This window comes from Scomber scombrus, chromosome 4 (assembly GCF_963691925.1).
Source record: "Scomber scombrus chromosome 4, fScoSco1.1, whole genome shotgun sequence".
Lineage (NCBI taxonomy): Eukaryota > Metazoa > Chordata > Actinopteri > Scombriformes > Scombridae > Scomber > Scomber scombrus.
Window position 1 is genome coordinate 12,467,576 of NC_084973.1, and position 21,572 is coordinate 12,489,147.

The 21,572-nt window shown below is 39.6% G+C and overlaps 1 protein-coding gene across 1 annotated transcript in view; it reads left to right on the forward strand.

Annotated features, from left to right (window-relative positions):
• Nucleotides 1-21,092, forward strand: part of adgrv1 (adhesion G protein-coupled receptor V1) — a 95,864-nt gene extending 74,772 nt beyond the window's left edge. Inside the window, exons 91-95 of the mRNA XM_062416710.1 lie at nt 2,033-2,190; nt 8,603-8,724; nt 14,165-14,350; nt 16,655-16,832; nt 20,706-21,092. Of these exons, the coding sequence (XP_062272694.1) occupies nt 2,033-2,190; nt 8,603-8,724; nt 14,165-14,350; nt 16,655-16,832; nt 20,706-20,824 (763 nt within the window). The 3' untranslated portion in view covers nt 20,825-21,092. The remainder of the gene's footprint in view (nt 1-2,032; nt 2,191-8,602; nt 8,725-14,164; nt 14,351-16,654; nt 16,833-20,705) is intronic.
• Nucleotides 21,093-21,572: the final 480 nt, after the last annotated feature.

Sequence of the window (21,572 nt, forward strand, 5' to 3'; positions counted from 1 at the left end):
TTTTAGAACTGATGCAGTATCTTATAACCATAATTTTGATTAGATTTTGATTTGAACAAAATGCAATTTAAATACAGCTGTGTCTTATTACTGTAAGTCTTGTTTAAAGCCAGCATGATAAACTGTGTTACCTGGCTAATTCATCATCAGTGTGGCTACTTTATTGCCTTGCTATGAGTAATTTCCTGTAGAGATATATGATTCATACAAATGAATGTTTGTAAGCCATTACTTCACATTGTAAGTGTGTTGTACATATAAAAAACAAAACCCCTGCGGCATCCATAAGAAAATTCCCCTCAAAATAACAAAAAAAGAAAAGAGACGATATAATATCAATCAAAAGGCAGGTATTTCCACAGTTTAGGTGCAGAACTACAGAAAGCAGCTTCATCATACGTTTTTGCTTGTTTTGTTAGTTAAGTAGCAGAGAATCAGTGGATCTGAGGGATCTACCAGGGTCATTGCATCATATCAACTAAGCAGTCAGGGGAAAGTCCATTAATACCTTTATATGCAAGAACAAGAATATTATAACTTATCCTAAAAGTAACTGGAAACCAGTGCAGACACTTTAAAACAGGAGTGATGAAATCTGGTTGCAGTGTTGAATGGGCTGTAACTGATTTATAAACTTTTTAGGGAGACCTGTGAACGACACAGTAATCAATCCTACTTGTAACAAAAGTATTCACGAGTTTCTGTGCATCTCGGGGAGGGAAAAAAGGTCCAACCTCGCTTATAATCTTGAAATGATAGAATGCTCTTCTTAACTTCCTCACTTCATTTTCGCTCTCCCTATCCAACCCGAAGTCAGGAAAATGGACCTCTGGGTAATGTTTCTTTTTTCATCCACTGCAGGAATCCCTGAGATTTCACTTTCTTGTGTGACTTTTAGTACAGTAAGGCCACACACAGTACAAATATCCATATTACAGCTTGTTTACACTCTCACAGTCTGGCTGTCTTGCTGGGACGGTGTAATGTAATGCTTTATTTGGCATACCTCATGTCATGTTATGGCTAGCTTTGTGCCAATTATTTCCCTGTGATTACTCAGGCCTGTGGGGAGGTCCTATCTGTATTTTGCACTCCCACCTGTATTTTGCACTCCCACCAAACCAGGGGCTGAGCTGAGTTATGTGAAAAGGACAGAGTCACATGCATGTTTTGATAGTTGTTTGGCAGTTACAGTTTATATGAGGAAGTTGATTTTCCCAGAGACAAATATTTTGCTCAGTTTTCTTCAATGAAGAACAAATGCATCAAACTGGGCAGAAGCTGGGAAAGGACTCTTGAGATTTCCCGAAAAAATGACAGAAAGATAGTGAAAAATAACGGACACACACCAATAAAAAACTGTTGAAAAGTACACAGCAATAAGTCATAATGAAAAAATATTATTCATCAGAAGTTTAAATAGATTTCACTTTTGCCAGCAGAGTGCTTCCTTTTGACCTTTTGTATCAAGCCTGAAATTCAGTTTGGCCTCACCAAGTTTTAAACGTTGCTCCTTTGGCAAGATCAGCAGATGAACTCACATAACCACTCCACATTCATCTCCTTCTCAAAATGGACAAATGCATCTTGTTGTTTGTTCTTACAAATGTTCTTTCATCCTCAAAATAGAAAAACACTTTTAAGCGTCTTTGGCCTCAGATATTATCCCACTGTAGCTGCAGGGTGACCTGGTTGTTGAGAAGATTTAAAAACATGTTTTTTTTCCTTCTGAAGGCAAAGGCTGCTGTTGAGCAAGAATACTGAGTCTCAGGCAGGCTCAGAGGTCTCACCAAGCAGACCCTGTTTGTGAAACTTGCGGAAACAGGGTTTTAACTTAAGTCAATATAAAGCAATAAAGACATGTAATGCGTTTCTGTTTTGCAGAACTTACCCTTGAGCTTGGTGCATTCTTTATGTCACTCTTTTAGCTTGACTTCCACCTCTCTCGCTTTCCCTTTCCTCTTTGTTCTGCTCTTTTCAACATACAGTAAGTAAAAACACTCATTCACATCTCTGTCTGTCCCTCCTCTAGGTGCTTCATCCCAAACATCTATGCAGCGCTGTGCACAGCAGTGCTGGTGCCCCTCATCTGTCTGGTTGCAGTGCTTGTCGTGTTCATCCACGCCTACCAGGTCACTCAGCAGTGGAAGGCCTATGATGACATTTATCGTGGACGCACCAACAGCACAGGTACCCAATCAACCAGCATAAATGCCAATAAGTACACAAACACACTGAGCATGATTTGGAGAATGTTCCAATTACATATTGCACTTCAGGAGGCAAAAAAGTCAAGATGAAATTGCCTACGTGTACAATCACACAATCTCATTTTGTATATCTCTCATGCACACCACAGAAACAAGTAGCCCGCTGCCTGGCTGCCCTCAGGAGCAGGATTGCATCCACCCCTATTTTTGGCAAAAAGTTTTGGCCCCTATTTTGCTCACCTACAGTCTGCTGTATGCACCCAAGAGATCCATGCTGCAGTTAAAAGAGCTCAACAGGAACAAAGCATCACCAATACCTGCTTGTATGATGATATAATACTATAACTATAATCACCTTTATTCAGCCATTTTACTTCTTTGACTTAGTGTAACAGTTTGCAGAACTTGACACAGTTTTAAGCAACATGTATGCAGCTGTTACAGATCGTAGTAGAAGTGTGGGATGTGCTTTGGGTGCACACTTCAACTCCAAAACCTCTACCACATCTAAACTGTTTTAATTGCATATATGAAGTCATTTAAAGCAGTAAATACACTAAATATAGTGTTGAAAGACAACAACTAGAGTGCGTACAACCTCAAAGTTGTATTTTATGTGACATTCTTCTTTACTGAGAAACAACCATCATAGAGTTATGGTTAGTATAAATCAGTTGAAATTATTCAGTGCAGTCGATCATTCTACCCCACAGACGGGAATCCTTGCCAAAGCACTTTAGTCCCACAGTGTCATGGCCTAAGCTTGTTTTGCTCAGTTCAGGTCCTCAAATGACAAAGCAAAGCCTGGAATTAGTGCCACTCCTTTGGCTGGCGAGCAGTTTGCCCTACACGCTGTGTGTGGCCTCTGAAGCAGGCTAGCAAATCAAAACAGTGCTTTGTTGAGCTGCAGGTACTGCGAGCGTGCATTACCTAAAAAGAGGGCAATATTTTCTCATATACAAACCAGGCTGAGGCTAAATCTCATCCTGTAAGATTGTTTACCTAACAGGCCTACTTTGAGGGTCACATGGACAGCAAAGGGGACATGCAAGAAAAAGAGAGGCAGAGATCAGGGTTAGACGGGATGGTTTTGGGGTGAGTTGAAGAATAAGTAGAATAAGAATAAGGTACTATGTTATATGTTGAATGAGGGCAGAGAGGAAGCAGTTAGCACAGCAAACAAGGTTTCAGCAGCTTTTAAAAGTTAGTGTCTATTCAAAGAGAGAGAGAGAGAGAGAGAGAGAGCAAGTGAGAGGAAAGGTAGGCACACTATTCAAAGCAGCAGAAGTGAGTGTGTGTGAGGCACAAACAGGACAGCCCTCGAGGTGTGAATGTATGTGTTCACTTTTGCGTAAAAGAGCTGCACTGTGAAAAGTGTGCTCGTGAAAGGGAATTCAAATTCATTCAAAAACATACAATTAGAACGTTCCTGTTAAAACTTCATGCAGTGAGGGATCAGTGTTTGTTGAAGCTGCAGTTTTTTTATCTGGACACATACTGACACAATACAACCATACAAGCACATATTAAAACCATGAACACAACATGCACACAAACGGTATAGACTGCATTTTGTCACCTTTTTCTTCACTTTCCTTTCCTTTTTTTTTTTTTGTCATTGGTTTTGGTTTTTAGGCACAGTTGACGACTCTGCAATATCAGTATTCACTTTGTCTTAACATGTCCAGAGTTAAAAGGTGAATAAAATAAATGTGAGGGAACAGCTTTTTATACTTTATTGTTCTAATCATATGTCTGGTAATTCCCCAAACTCACTATCTCTCATTTCCAAACCACAGGCACTGCTGAAAAACAGCAGTACAGTAAAAAACAATATGAAAAAAATCTTTAAGGATTGATATTTTAATCTGGTATGTTTTGCAGGTACCTTGTGCAGTTAGAGAGTTGATCGCCAACATTTCCAAATTCCGTACTACAATAAAGAAGCGATGCGATAAGATGAGCGCTAATCTGTGTGTGTACGTGGGTGTGAGAAGCCCACATGTAAAACTCACAGGACCATGTTAGATATAGCAGGACTTCTGACGTCAGTGAAATCAAGCATGTGTGCAGACTTGTACCTGTACCTCAGTGAAGACTGGAATGCTGAAAACAAAGCATCAGCTTAACCAACCATACACAATAGTGCCAATTCAAATCATCATCAGTAAGCTCTTATCATAGCTCACAGTGCAGTGAATCAACAAGGTGTTTTTAAGACATGATGTTCTTTTGTTGCAGCAGTGAGCAAACTTTCAGTTTCCAAATGAGCACATTTCAATGAATAACTATTATTGTTCTATTTTATGGCTCTGAGTTTCCCTCACTGCACTTTGATCATTGATTGGTTTAGGAATGTGGGGGGAAAATAACTGATGGTTGAAGTTTGATTGCACATTGCAGCATTATGTACTCATCGTGTTTGAGGCAATGAAGTTGCTTTATCTGGCTGCCAGACACATGTTAATATTTTGCTCTCACAACCTCATTATCATTTTCCTTGAAATGCAAATGTGCAAACATCCAACGTGGATGTTGTTTATAATGGATTTGGACTGGATTTGTTTTCTCATACCTGGTTTAATAAATTTATTTGTAATGGCCACGTTATCCACATACCAAGATTTCAACTTCACACTGTGATTATTTTGTATCAACAGCTTTGAGATGAATGTAAATACTAAAACAGCAATGCCGCACTGTGTCTGTGTATTCTAATGTCAATAAGGTTTGTAATTCAAGACAACTGCTTCCTGTTTTTTGGAGGTTAGGACTCATATTAATAACATTATTCCAAACTATACAGTTATAAAGTTAAGTAAAGTTTTTATTAGGGGGGTACGGTTTTTTAACTGAAGGACACATTCTCAATTATTCGTAGGTAGGTGTTTCCCTACCAGCGTAAAAGTATACAAGAAAACATAACTTTGAAATTGCAGTACTAAATCAGTTTGTCAGTAGTTTGATAGTGTTATTCTGAATATTTGCAGCAATTAAGCAATGTTCATACTTAGTGCACACACACATTACTTGTGTGCATGTGTTTATGTACGCTCAACACATGCTTATTATACAGCGTGTTGTTATTACAGCTGCTGACCTCTGTGACAGTAATGTCAGCACCATCTTGAGTTTCTGTCTGGCTGTTTTTGTTGAACCAACACTCCTCTCTCAGTTTGTCTTCTCACAACAGGAACTCCCTGATCAAATGTAAACTGTCTGCCTTTGGAGAAAAAAAGCTCCCTTGTGTCTAGCAAAAATACTCTAGAAATAGTTTAGTGTAAAATTTCCACCAGTGGGGGTTTAATATGTTTGTTTACTTTAGATCTGCCACACAGAAAGATGCCCATGACATCATTCTCAGCTTCAGTGTCTGTGTGGCGGATAGTTGAAGATGCATTCATGCATGTTCAAACAAATCTGCACATACATAACTAATGAAAACGTTTGCCTGCTCGGCTTCTTTCTTCTTCTCTGTAGTGGTATGAAGCCAAACAGCCAGTCATTCAGTCAGCATTTTGCAGTCCATCTCCGTTTGGTTCTGGGAACCTGTTCTTACTGTGGGAGCGCTGCCCTGTCCACAGCCTGGAATGTGCTTACATGGTTGGAAAAATAATACCAGTGAGGGAGGAGATGGAGACAGATGTGCAAGAAAGAAGAAAAAGAGATAGAAAAAGTCTATGCTGCTCTAACTGGAAGGAATAGGAAGTTTGAGAAGACAGTTAAAGCAACAGATGAAATGGCTTAATATGCAGATTTATCAGCTCTGAGAAAACATACACCAAAGTGAGACAGAATGTCCAGACTGAGCATAAGGCAGGAGGAGACTGGTCATGAAATGATAATACTGAAGCAGTGGAAAACAATGCACCTATAAAAGACTTATAAGGAAAAAAGTTTCAAAGGGAAACATAGTGGCATGGAAAAGAAGAAAAAGAGAAGACAGCTCTAATAAAGTGTGAGGGAGAGCCAAAGGAAAGTTGCAGTGAGATAAGGAGCAGAAGTTGGAGCAGAGGGGAGCTGACAGGGTGGTGGAAGTGGCACCTACGTGAGGGCTTTTCGTGCAAACTTGGGCCCCGTGCCCTGTGTTTCCATCCTACTTGTGAAGTGAACTGTACAGTCTGTCCCGGATAACACCAGCCAGCACACTGCAGCTAGAGTGACTCAACAGCATAATTTTGAATTTGTATGTTTACTCTTTGAGATTAGAAAGTCAGTTTAAAATAAGCATTTAAACCCATCTGGGGTACGTTTGAGTTCAGTTAATTGAAGGTGTTTTCTTAGATTGTGTTTGTTATATAAGATTCAGGTTATGGTGTTTTCTTACGGTCTGTTTGACAACGTGTGCTCCATATGGTCAGGGTAAATATGAAAACATGGAGCATGAATGAATGTTATCAATGGTACATCATGTTCTCAGTCACACAGGATCCATTATCATTACTGTAAACGTGCTGCTGCATATTTTAGCTCGCTACACCTTATCACACATACACAAATACATACACTGCAATACTTTCTATATATTTAAAATGCATATCTAAAGTAACTTCCTCTTGAGTTAACAGCAAATATATAACGATCAGAGCCTGCGGTTATTTTTTCAGTGTCTCACACCCTTTTTCTATCCCTCTTCTATCCTCACTTTTTCCATTTGGTCCTTTTCAGTCCTAATAATCTGCCATGTAAAACCTGTATTATATCAGCTGCTAAGTATATTTAAGACCAAGGCTAATGCTAACAAATGAAATAGATGTAAGCCTCTAATTTGATAGCGATCGCCAGTAAGGTTACATTATTTGAAATCTCACATTTTTACAGTACCTTAATGAATATTCTGCTGACAATGTTCAAATTTGACTTTCATACTTGTAGCAGCAAAGGAGCAAAAAAGTATCTTCCTCTCTTGGTGAAGACATTTTACTCATCAAGTACAGCCTTTTTTCATTTCAAAATGTTCCACAGAATTTGTAAGGACAAGATTATTTTTTTGTCTTGTTTTGCTGGATAATAATGAGCTGTTTCATTAATCAGGCCTTGCACTCTTACCCTCTTTCTCTCTCCCTCTGATGTGATTACTCATTTTCCCAGTTGAGTCAGTCCACCCTTCATTGGCAGTACTCATTTTGTTTGTCCTCTAATTAGCTTTTCCAATAATAGGTGAAGGAGGGTTTTTTCAAGCTGTGAGAAACACTATGAACTGATAGAGATGAGGTGAAATGATACCTCGGTGTCCTTTCTTCAGTCTCCACTTCTCTTGAACTTCTCTTGAACTCTCACATGCCTGAAAGTAGTTTATTAGCCATATAAAACTCAGTTTAGAAACATTTGCAGTTAGAAAGACGTCTTGAACGAGGGTTAGCTAGGCTAACAGACTCACAAGTATATTCCCATTCCCTAGAGAGGTGAGGTGTGCTAAAAGCTGGGAGATGAAGGCTACAAGGTTTGTCAAAACTAGAATAGCAGTTTCTGGAGGCTCATTTTTAGTTCTTTAATCATTTTAAATATCAATGTTAGGATTATTATACTAAGGAATATCATTAGGCAATGTATGATGCATTTTACTCTCATTCAACATTTGGAAGCAATAGATAATCAAACAAATACAAAATCGTCCACTAGACCTGTTGTGGCTTAAACCCATCAGCCATGTTTTACTTGTTGTAAGAACCGTGTGACTTCTGGGTGATGAATACCAGGCACATTTACACGCCTTTTAGTTTAGTCAGTTGGTCAGAGTGATCAGTTCTGTCCATGTTGATAATCTACTCCATTTGGCATTTTACAGTACATAATATTTTAATGTGACCATGCAAGTTTTCTCCACTACTTACTCAAACATAATGATTTTTTGTACACTTGAATGAATGAATGAATGAATGAATGAATGAATGCTACTTCTTGTACTACAAACTGCATTAGCAGGACTACAAAGATTCAATGGATGAAGTCCTGAGTGGGGAAAATGGAGCACTGCCATGAGTGCATGTTTACATGTGTGTTTGCTTACTGGCATATGTCATGGTGTGTGTGTTTGTGTGTTTTCCAGTAGTACACTCGTTTCTGTGCACCAATCACTGGTTTGGCCTTTAATCAGGGTCACAAGAATCCACAGGGTCTCCATGTGGACTCACTGAAGTTGAGTGTGCAGTTCCTCCTAAGGCCTTCTCCTCCATCTAACATCCCATCTATGTACAACCATTAAAAATAATATAAAGCAGGCATTAAAAGCTTTTACTCACCTAAGGTAATATAAATATGATAAAAAACTCAGCTGGATTTTACAGTAGTCATAAAATGAATACAAAAACCTTTCTGCGATGTATTTAGTTGTTGATATACTTTATGTAACATTGTTTTTGACGCCTCTCTGTTGTTATCTTGTGCTCCAGAGGTGCCGCTGGTCCTCTACCTGTTCCTGCTCATCTCTCTGGTCTGGTTGTGGGCTGGACTCCATATGGGCTACAGGTACCTGTGGATGCTCATCCTCTACGTCATCTTTGACTGCCTGCTGGTGAGCTCATTGGTTTATTTATCAGTTTGTTTGCTTATTTATTTGTTCATTTGTGCAATTATTTTTCCAACACTCTTATTAACAGCAGTTGTATTGCATTTCCCTCTTGATTGCACACTGTAATAATGAGATTAATGAACTGATTTGCTGTTCATCATTGTCCTTAATCTCATTATCAGTGTTGTCATCATTTTCACCGGTGCCATCAACATAAATTCTAGTTGTCACCTTTGCCAATGCAGAGTTATGAAGTGAAACTAATATAAAAGATGTTTTGATGTGCACCTCCAAGCTTGAAATGTGCTGGAGTTTGTTTGCCAAGCGTTCCCTTTTCCACTTTGATTTCAGTTGACACCATTAAAGCTTCACTCCTTTATTTTGTTATGAAGCTCCCACAGCTCTCCCAAATCTCAAAAGTTACCTCCCAGCCAAATGTTTGTGTTCTGAAACTCAGCTATGAACTGTGCGCACTACGCCAGCTGAAAATGTGGGAATTTGAGGGTGCTAGAGGGCACATTAATAATATCAGGAAATGTATTTTTGGGTTACAGTAACAGAGCTTTCTTTCTTCTATGTGGTCATTGCATAGTGAGTTTGCATTGTGTGATGTGTGCTGCTGATTTCTGACTTTTGTTGAGGGACTTATGAAGGCTGCTTTATCCCACTTTGAAGCCTTGCTTTGAAGTGTTGGGAGGCAGAGCAAGAGGAGCGCCCCAGGAGTGGAGACAGAGAAGGGTTATCACTGTGTTAGATCTCAGTGAAGCCTCAAACTGCCATCTCGCTCGGTCTCCACTCTTTGTTGTCTCTGTGTTTGCCTCTCTCTTGCTGCTCCCTCCCTTTATTCTGGCTCTGTGCTCCAAGTATCAGTGGAGATAAAGAGAACGTTAATAAGACACAAAAAACCTCTATCACTAAATATCCCCTCCCAGCTGGATGGGATATAGTTGAGTGGAAATGTCTTGCTTCTTGAGCCAGAGAACAATGTGTCTTCTTTACAATATCCAGGAAGCTCCCCTGACCCCACCCCACTCTCTTCGGTACAACAGGTTCTTTTCTTCCTTGTTTGGTCTATAAATGCTTGTGGTCTCTTCTGTCATCGGCTTACGGACATCATCTGCCTGTAAAGTGTGCCATAAGAGGTCTGTGGTAACCTAGAGTGATATGTGGCATCCACATGCCAAAGACAACAGTGTTGAACCAAAGTAAACTTCTTCTATTGGTAGAGTGACTGATGAAGTGAAGTGATGTCAACACCAACGGTTGCACTTAGCACTTGATTATGAGCTCCAATAGTGTTTGTCCCACTCTGTGACATCATGTGGTCAGTTTCTTCAGCTGACCAATAGCATGATGGTGCTCTTAAAAGTATGAGGACATTTGTATATTGCAGGACTCAGTGTGTCTGTCCTGAAACATTGAATGGCCGTGTTACATTCCTAAACTTGATAGATGTCATTTTTTTGATGACCAATTCAAACTATTCTACCTTATTCACTAAGGTGAAAGTCCTGCCTTAGTCCTGCAGCAACATCACCGTCTTTTGTGCTTTACTCTTACACAAACACACACACACACACACACACACACACACACACACACACACACACACACACACACACAAACACACACACACACACACACACACACACACACACACACACACACACACACACACGCATTGCCTTAAATTGTGTCCCATTTTCCCTTTGCATAAGGAGTGGACACATTCTGGAGACAAGTTGACCCACACAGCCAACCTTTCAAACTCTGACTTCTCTTAAATATACATATTTTAAAAAGAACTCTGCCAATTGATTTTCAGTCCATTCTTCCACATTGCAATATCAGAGCTCAGACGAAAACAGGAGCCTCTGGGGTTCAGTCTGCAACTGCAGCAGGAATGAGGAAGGATTCATCAGAGTGGAACAGACAGGTAGAAAGCCCCAAAGCCACAGTCCAAGGACATTGATTAGCAGTAAACAAACTCATCTGACCTAGTTTTTTATTACAGGCTGCTTAGGAAACAGACAGTATCAGTAGAGATGCTGTTGCCATGTACCAAGCATGGTTGTAATTAGATTTGCGTGTGTATGGGTACATGGATATAAAGGAAAGAAAGCTTTATGGGGGGAAAAAATGTTTTTTTAGCTGTGAAGGGGGGAAAGTTGCCGTTACAGGGCTGACATTGTATGCTATTGTGAGACTTCCATTAGAGACTAAATGAACGTTTAATGAAACAAATGTGATATGATGAACAAACACACTTTGTTTGTCATGATCTACAACAGATGCAAAAGTTGTAAAGTTAAACAAATTCAGTCTCATCTAGTTCTGCACGCAATGTGGAAAAGCTTAAATGAACAGAAGAACGACAAAAATACACTCTTGTGGTTAACAAACTTTGTACTTAACATATTGTACAGGCTAAGGTGCTGCATAATCACCTGTTTCTTGTAAGATTAGTATTCCACTAGCTGATTATTTAAACACGCTCTTGTATCCTTTATTTAAGTCTTTAATGTATTGTTTTCCCATGTTCCATTGCCTTAAGGTTACATGCTATTATATTGTAGGTCTCTACTGCAAAGAATAGTAGAGTCATTGTTTGTGTTGCGTTCATGCCGTGAATTTTCCATTAGGAGAATTTTCCATGTTTGTGTTGTTGATGTCTGTGTGGCCCACATCCCAACAGCTGATTACTGAACACCATTAAACCACTGCACATGTTACAGCTGCGCACAACTGTGTTTGTGTTGTAGAGCAGATATTTCTCTTTTGTCTGTGCACACTGTTTGCTAAAAGTGACTTTTAGTCTCCAGTAGGCACATTCAATAGAACCAAACTGTCAAAGTGTTCATGTTTGCATCAGCGATGAGGAAATTATAACTATTTTAATGCACAGATCACTATTTTCATTCTTTTTCTTTCCCTTTTCCTTCCACCGCTCATTTTCCATTATGTCACGTGGTTAGTCTGGATCCACATCTGTGCCACATCAGGCTGAACCAGGAGACAATAATCAAATCACGACAGCACTAACCCTCATTATCTCCTCCTGTGGCGGCCCGCTGCCAGTAAAGCTTACCTTATTGTATCATCACAGTTAGAAACATCCATAACTGTGAAGCAGCACCATGCTCCATTAAAATTCAATTCCACCCCTGTTTCCTCATTCAACCTTTGTACTTGCCTAAAAATAGGACACAGGATATCTGTGTGTTATTATGGAAAATAAGACCCAGGCCCACTCATGTCCACACTCACGCTATCAGCTGTGTGAAGAATTAGGATTCATAGGAAGGTCTGTGTTGCACACAACCCACAACACTTTTCTGTGTTTGGATTGAAGGGAATACTGCATCAATTATTCAGCTGAATACAAAAATGTGTTTTAGTTCCAGACAGCAAGATTGTCACTGTAGCATGAGTCAGACTAGAAGAAAGACAACAGCATGTCTCTGTGAGCTTTATGTCTTTAGAGATTTATCTTTTGAATGACCCCTACTTTTTCTGTACCCTGTACTTCTTTCCCCATACCTGCCCCATTTTCTCCCTCTTTTATCACTTGTTTCTCTCTCTTGACCTGACCCAGCTTTTTTCTCCCTCTGCTTTACCTACCTTCCACCCTTCCCTGTCCTTCCTGCACTCCTTAGGTCTGCATTTCCATCTCTAATGACGTGGCCTCTCCACTGATCAGGGAACACTTACATAACAGGCCTATGGTAGTAAAGCCTGTTCCCCAGGCTGCTAATGATCTGTGCTAATCACCCACAGTACCTTGATGATGGACCTACAGTCATGGATAGCAACATGCTCAACTAGACAAGACACACCTGTTTGCTTTTGTTCAGTGTTTTAAGTGATTACACAAAGGAAGGGTCTGTCTTTTACTTCATCAGAAAACTAAAAAATGCAAACAAAAGGTCCCAACTATACAAATCATCCAACACACCACTAAACCAAGCTCCTAACCCTGAGGTGTCCCATTTTGTAAGTGACATGGAATACATTTCTTAAAAAGAAGCTAAACCACACTTACCTGTCCTCAAAGGTTACGTACATAAATATACAGCACACTAAGACACTTTGTGTAACTCAGGCTATAAAGCGCAGCTAATGACCTGTGAGGTGTTCCATGTGTTATCTACTTTCATGGCTTTTTTTCCCCTTCTTACAAGCTGGATGTTCCTGTTTTAAAGCACACCCATAAACACACAGTTTCCAGTTACGTCCCCCGTTGACTTTCTCATAATGTTGATTGCAACCATCAGCACTGTTTATAACCCCATTTCTTTGTCAATATCCCTCAGGCAAATGGGTAATGATGATCGCTTCACTACATATACTGTAGGAGCGTGTCTGTGGTTTGCAAACATGCAGCTTTATAGTTTAAATGTGTAACACATCTGCATGTTGCATAGTGAGATGTGAAATATTCACGACACTTTGGGACATTCGCACCCACTGGAACCTAAAACAAATGTGTTGCTTTGCTCATCAGCCAGACAGAAATTTGTGCTTTTGCTTTAAGTGTAGTGACAACAAACAAAGCCACTGAGGAAGTCTGGATTCATCAATTTAACAATTAGCTTGACAGGCAGTTCTGTATGTCTGCACATGAAATTAAACCAAACCAGTCATTTTTGATTGTGTAAAAAGGTTTCTATGTGTGCAGAATTGGTTGTGTATATACAGGTCATGCACCTGTATGCACACACATTCACACACTGGTGCCTGGCCCTCTTGTGCGTTCCATCTCTGTCTGCGGCTGCCGTCATCACCCGGTGATGGGTGTTATGAAATACAGGAGTGACTTGTGGTATTTGACACTCTGGTGTTTTGGGGTAATTCACAGCCCGGTGCTGTTGACCAAGAGGATTTGGTAATGACAAGGAAGCAGAGAAAGGAGAAGTACCAGGGTGCCAATGATGTCATTGCCCACAGATGAAGTAATTCTCCATCAATCATGCTTGAACAGATACTGCAGCCGATAATGATGCGCATGGATTTTCACTTCATTATTATTATTATTATTATTATTATTATTATTATTATTATTATTATTATTATTATTATTATTATTATTATTATTATATGCTTAATAATAAAGAAAGCTATAATTGTGTTTTGAAGTTTGAAATTCTATACATTTATATTTTAATCAGTTACTTCACAGTCTCATTCAAGTGCGACCTATATAACAGAATACATTTTACTCCTTTAGAGTTTCATGGCTGCTCTTACAAGCAGCCATGAAACCTGCTAGTGGCAAAGAGACTTTGTGAAGCCAGTAATGTTACGGGCTCCATGTCTGACACAAGCTTAAGATTGAACATGTGTGATGCCGAAGAGCTTTGCAAAAGATAAAGGAACAGGACAGTAGAGACTGTTGAACTTATTTCTTAATCCTGAATGTCCCCCACCCTCTCTCTCTTTACAGGGCCTGTATGTGTTTGCAGTGTACTTTGTCATGCACAACCAGCTGTGTTGGCCAACTAAAGCCAGTTACACAGTGGAGATGAGCGGCCATGACAGTCCAGACTCTACTTACCAGGGAGGGGGACCCACCACTGTGGGAGGTGACATCAGTAAATCAACTCAGAACCTCATCAGCGCCATGGAGGAGGTATGACAAAAGCATGCTCACACACACACACACACACACACATATTTTAGCTATAAATTAACAGCATTTACAGCCATATTTTCCATCCTCTTCTGTTTTAATCATTCTTATTTTAGTTACAGTGCACTTCATTGTCAACTTTTAATTATAACTTCAACTCATAACTGAAATTATATTCTTTATTGTCTGGGTCATACATCTATAGATTTTTTCTGTTGATTATTAAAGCATTTTGACATCTGACATCTGTAGATGCAGCAATCAGTCCAAAATTCACTTCATGGTTCAACTTTAACTCAATCTCACTTTTGATTCCCCGATAACAGTGGATGAGATTAAACAAACAAATGTACAACCTTACACTAATTGCACTCATGTTCCTCCCAAGAAAAGGGTAGCGATGTTCCTACTTCTCCAGATCCCAGAAATTAACTTTATTAATAAAATGTTATCCTAACTATTTGGAACGATGACCAGAACTATGAAAATAAGACGCATGATGTTAAAAAAAAATGGTCCTGTAAATACTGATTGACTGATGTAAAGCTGATTTTCCTCCTCCTAGTCCTATTTTTCCCATGCCCTCATTCCCATGGCTCTATTTGCCCATTCCTGCTCCTCCTTCAAACATTTCTCACATCAGCTGAGCGTGACTCTAGAGGGAACATTCATACTCACTCACACTCGTTTGCTCTGTCCACTTCAGACTGATTCTCGTTATGTAACATCAGTGTGAAATTGTGCGTGTGTAAATGGTCCGTCTTCATAACTCCTTCATAACAGCCACATCAACTCCTCTTGACACAGAAAACATAATGTACACACACACACACAGGCACGCACACTACTACTACAGTCACCCAGTCTCCTCAGCAACTTTTTCCCTCGAGAATACCCTATAAGGAGTGAGCTGGTGAGAGGGACAGAAAGAAGGAGAAAAAGAGGAGGCAGGTTTAGCTTCATTACTCCTGGGAACTTTCCCCTCCCTCTTTCTTTCTCCATCTCTCTCCCCACGTAGCAATCCAGTAATCTTGTTTTATTCATGAGAGCACACTCCTGCCTTTCTGATATTTGGCTACAGCCCAGTAAGAAAAATAAGAGGCAGAGCACAGACAAAAAAACGCTAAGAAGAGCGATGTGAGTGTTGGATGAGTGATGATTTGTGGAGAGGATTGGCTTGAAAGAAATTGGAGTGAGATCAGAATAGGGGTAGGAACATGTAATTTGAGGGTAAAATTGCTTATTGAAAGGTTGGAATGATCCAGTCACTGCTCCCCTCAAAGTGGATCTGAGGTGCCTGGTGGTGCTTAATTCACCTCACTGGGAGGCTCTCTACCTGTTACAACCCAGCAAGCATCATAAGCTGCTGGAACACACAGACACACACAAGTTTATGCATGTACATGAACAGATGAGACATTCATAATAAGAAGAGATAATGGATCTTGTTTTTTTCTAATAAAAAGGAAACACACAAATACAGTGATACACTTCTGTTGTAAAAAAAAAAAATTAAAAAAAAGAAGAAGAAGAAAGAAAGAAAAAAGGGAGAATCTCAGTTTAATTCCATCTCTGCCTCTCTATTTCACTCCCATCACTCCCTTCTTTCCCCTCATGGATGCATAAATTGCACATTTCCCCAGAATTTTCAGCTTTAGACTGTGCATCATCTTTCGACAGTGTCCACAGCATCATTTGTATGATTTTAATATTAAGTATGAAATCCCAAACCCGCTGACCTCGCTCTCACCCCATGAACCCGCTGTGACCCTTTGGGTTGGCCTTAACCTTTCGGGGTGCTTGGACAACATGCACTCTGACTGACCCTAACACATCACAGACATGATTACACAGCTGACAGATGCAGCCCTTCTCTGAATTAAGTATGCATGTGCGTTTATGTGTGAGCGTATTGATGAAAGGAATAGTTGACCCAATTTTGCCCTGTGTTCATGTCAAGTTAATGTTTTGGTGCATTGGACTTATTGTAGTCAACAACACATAAAGATTGTTACATGTACTTAAAGAGAATTGCACCATAAAAAAAAACCTCTGAAATGTTATCTATGAGAAATGAAGTTACTGAATTAAAATTAAGTATTATATAAATACATTTGATATTTGTATTATTTTGCAACTACTGAGCTTTTTTAGAGGGAATTGAGGTTAAATCATAAAATCAGGGTTCAATCAAGATTCTTGGCCAACAATGACTATAATTCATAAATGGGGAAACTTAGTTTATGTCCATGTAAATTTGTGTCTTCATATAACTGTATGTGCTGGCCTGTGTGTGCGTGTCAGGTGTCAGCAGACTGGGAGCGAGCGTCGCTGCGGCCCAGCAGTCAGCCCAGCAGTGTGTTTAAGCCCAGTCCTGTGATGGGGACGTACACCTCCGACGGAGGCTTCATCAACACCAACCTGGTTACTGCAGATGAAGAGTCGCAAGAGTTTGATGACCTCATATTTGCCTTAAAAACTGGTGAGGATGCTACCAACACACACAAAACATGTTTCCTGCAGATTATACAGCGGTAAGAAACTAATGGCAGGAAAACAACATTTCCAAGAGTTTCTCGTTTACGTTTTAGTAAATTCTTAATCAAACACATTGGAAATGCGTAGATGATTTGCCTCTGATCCTATCATTGTTTCCCAACCATGACTGGAAGCATAAAAACATCCTGTGAGCATGTCAGTCTAGTACTTTTCCATGACATATAATAACACAGGCACTGTGTACTGTGCAAAACCACGATCCAACACAATGTGGTGGCAACTTTTTCTTTAAATTACAAGAAAAACACAACATGCTTCCAAAATATGACCTTAATTTATCCCCCTTCTGGACCAGGGCGTGGCACATGTGGCTTAGAGCAAAAACACAAAAGAGATATTATGAGTTTATTCTGTGGTGAGTGAATGCAAAAGTTAGCATGTGTGTGGTGTGTGTATTTGATAGTATGCATACATATCCATGGCATCCATTAGCTTCATCCCTGTATAGTCATTCCTCTGCTGACCTTAAATCTCTCTGCTACCATGGAAACCATTCTTCCTCAATCGCCATCAATGTTTAATGAGCTGAGGGCCCAAACTGCTCACTGATATATCACCAGTCCAGTATACATAGTCCTCTCTTCACTCTTTCAAATCACTGAGTAATTGCTTTGCAGTGTCTGTGTAAGAATCAGGCCCAGCTGGACAGCAGCCAGAAGGAGCCTCAATACACCAGGACACTCCTCTGCTGTTAATGTGAGACATTACCAGAAAGAGAAGGACTCCAGCGGAGTAACTGTTACCACTGCTGAAAAACAACCGATCTGATGATGTCATGGTCGTATACTCTTACAGAGGCGGCTGTCCTACCTAGTGTTAACATAAATAAGCAATGATGCACAACTTTAAAATGAGTACAAGAACCTGAATAAATGCAGCATTCATAAATCTACTTTGAAGATCTGCTGTAATCTCTACTTTGGTGCCTATATCTCATTTAGTCAGCAAACTAATGAAATAATCTCCCTTCAATAGGTAAGTACTATTTTTCTCAACTTTGAGGATAGAGAGCAATTTTTCATTTTTGCTGGTGTAGATGTGATTTGCAGACATGAAATCTGGTTTTGTGTTTAGAAAATTGAGGCTCTGAACCAACTAAGGCATTCAGCCGTAGCAATGTAATGTAATGAAGAGTCTTCTCTGTCATGAATCATGAAAATCTACATGATTGTTCTTGTTACAGCTTCAGCTCAGGGAATGAATCCGTCTGTGGTGCCTTTACAGTTACAAAATTCTTGAAGTTGAACCTGAAATTTTCTTCTGTGGAAAACAGAAGCAAACGTGTCACCAACTTTATTGTATTGTGTGTTTTTAGATTACGTGCTGTTTTGCGATGAATCAACAAGTTGTAAATTCTGTTTTATGGTTATGGAAGATAGACTGAGTGACATAACTGAACCTGATAAGAACTTGAAGTTATTGGGGTTGGGTCAGGTCACGCTGAATGTCACCGGATCATTTTTAGGATTATTAGAGGATTTGGTCAAAATACTTTCAAGGAGATCCAATTAAACATTAACAATTAATGAGCAGCTCCAAGCTCCTGACATCTTTCAGCGCAGTAAAAGCTACAGGCCTGAGATTTGATTTGACCTTGACGCCAGGTTTTTATCTTGAAACAATCATCAAACTTCACTCTGTCTGTTCAGGTACAAAACAGATAACAGTGCAGAGGGTATGCCTCTAGGATGCAGCACCCGTTAGTGTGCATCCAAGAAAAACAAAACTGGTCACCAAGGAGATAGCCAAATTTAAAGTATAGCAGCTGTGAGTTTGAGAGACTTAGGGGTGATAATGAATGTGGATTAGGCTGAGAGGATAGCATTACACTGAGTGAAAAACATGGACAGAGATAACCTCCTATACTCTTATTGACTGTCTGGTGACAAATTGAACCAGAGCCAGATTTGTGTGTTTGTACGTGTCAGCCTGCATCTTGAATAAACAGACTGTTGTAGCAGCAGGACAGTTGTCCCTGCTCTGCTCTTATCTTGACTTCTTCCTGCTGTCTTGAGTCAGTGTGGTGTTCAACCTGTAATAGTCTCGGGGCTACAGCACACAAGCCGAGGGAATTTATTGGTGCCTTCAAATGCAAACTCAGCAGTATGAAGTAGTCATTCATATTATTCAGCAAAGAGGCAAGTTTGCAAGATTGAATTAATTCAAAGCAGTTGGCTCCTCACAGGTCTTTGGCATGGCCTCAAGTAAAAAGTAAAAGGGAAAAGTTGAGTTATGCTGTTTTTAAAAAATACAAACTTTTTAGACTAATTTTAGTAAAATAGTACAAATCAGCTAATTAACATGATCCAATCTGTTTTACATTTGTAGCCTCACAGGTCTCAAGAACTTTCTTCCATAAGCCACTAGTAGAGTCTCCACACTTTCCTTGGTGACCCCTGACCTTCTCTTCAGCCTAGATGTCACACTAAACTTATAACCTGGTTTAATCTCAACCAGTCAGTCAGCAGTAAAGATAATTCGCTAATCAGTATTACATAATAGGGTACCGCCTGACAGGGTCAGTAAGTAGGACTGTAATGAGGGTCCTCACACTTCATTTGGTAGTGAACCATTAACACGCACACGATGAGATACACACGTACCATCAGCACATCTATTCTGCGTAGTACAACTGAAGGCTAATCATTGACGTGTTGGTTTTACAGTGAAACGGCAGCTTTTTCTTGTAAAAGGAGCCTTGACATAACTGAGAATGAATCATTATGGGTCAGAAGTCAGACCGCTACTCCACTTATTTAAGTCACAGGTGTCATACGTCACCTTATTCTGTAAGTTACAGTTAAATGTATCAAGCAAGGATTCAACTCAGAACACTTATATATATATATATATATATATATATATATATATATATATATATATATATATACACACAAACATATAAATGTGTGTATTGTGATATCCTGATTATTTCTAGTTTACAGTCAGCTTTGTCAGACTTTGTCAGGAATAGAGTGATAAAGTCCAGGACTTATAGCGCCAGTCAAAACATTCCCAGACAGAAATTCCCATTGACTTGAATGAGAAAGTGTGTCCAAACTTTTGACTGGTGCTGTAAGTAGTTCCATTAATGTCCCTGGTTTATACAGTTCACCATCCTTTATCAAAATGGAGACCACATTCAAAGTCAGACATTAAGAAATATGATGTGACAAGAACTTAAACACAAGATTCAATAATAAATGTATTGTATTAGATACCAAAGTGAAAGTTAAATTCCCTGTCCCACAATATGCAACAGTTTCTGAATCTACACAAAGAAATATCTTTTGTTTCTTGGCCCACTATTTAACTTTCCAGCAAGATATATTGAACTGTAGAAGTTCTGATGATATCCTGCAAACAAGCAGTGCAGAAAATATCTAGTAACTTGCTTGTTGGTGATAGGATTACTGAACACATGTTTACTATACACACTAATACACATATGGTGCCACAGTTTTACCAACAGGCCTGCTGTATGAATTATCCTGCAACTTTTGGCTTACTTTGTTTCACTGCTGATTTCCACTTTTGCATTACAGTTTGAGTCTGCTCCTTATCCAACCCATGACCATGACTGATCAGATACAGTCCCAAGATTATGAAATTTATTAGATTACATAATAACATGTTGCCACTAAGGGGGCAAATGTGACAGATAATCAGTACTGCAAATGACTAGCTGTGTTTGTTGTAATAAAGACAGGTAACGCAGTAAAAGTACATACTCTGCACAAAGACATAAATCATATTTGGTGACAGAAGTGTAAGGTGTCATTTCTGTCTGTCTTAGGGACCGGCCTTAATGTCAGCGATAATGAGTCCATCCCTGGAAGCCACGACGGAGGGAGCGTAACCAACTCCCAGATTGTCGAGCTGAGACGAATCCCCATCGCAGACACACACCTCTAACCTTTTCCTCTGACACACGTCCTGTGTCCTCTACTCTTCATATCGGAGAGAGAAATTACAACGCAGTATTTTTATATTATAAAATGCTTTTGCACTAAAACTGTTTTTTGAATAGAACATTTTCATATAGATGTTTGATATGAAACCTTGTGATTTGTACTGTACATCTGTTTTTTATATATATATGTATGAACCTATACATAAATGTTTTACTAAATTAATTTTTTTTAAGTCCTTGATGGAGTTGTTTTCTGAATGTATATTTGGTTCTTTTTTTCTTTAGAGACCTAGCAAATGAGATAGCCAGATGTGCCCACAGCATGACTACTGCTGCTTGGGATGGAAATTGTGTAACATTGTTAATAAATGATTTACTTTATATTTTACATCTGGCTGTGCTGACTCATTCAAAATTGTCAGTCAAAAATGTCAAAGTGCAAGAGGCAGTTTATGACTGGGTGGGGGGTGGGGGGGGGGGGGGGGGGGGGGGTGGGGGGTCAGACGGTTATGTAAGTCTCTGCAGAGGTCAAGGGTCACACCCTTATGAAGGATGGTTTGTGTGAATGATCGCTGCTTCAAAGGCATTTCACAAACTGGTTCCACATCATCTGAGAGTTGAGAGACGAGGAGAAGTGTGACTGCTGTGCTGCTGTCTGCAGAAATGCACCGTGGCAGACAGCAATGAATGAGATTCATAAAAATTTACCAATGCAAAGCAGAGGAATGTGGAGTAAGCTCTAAATACTCT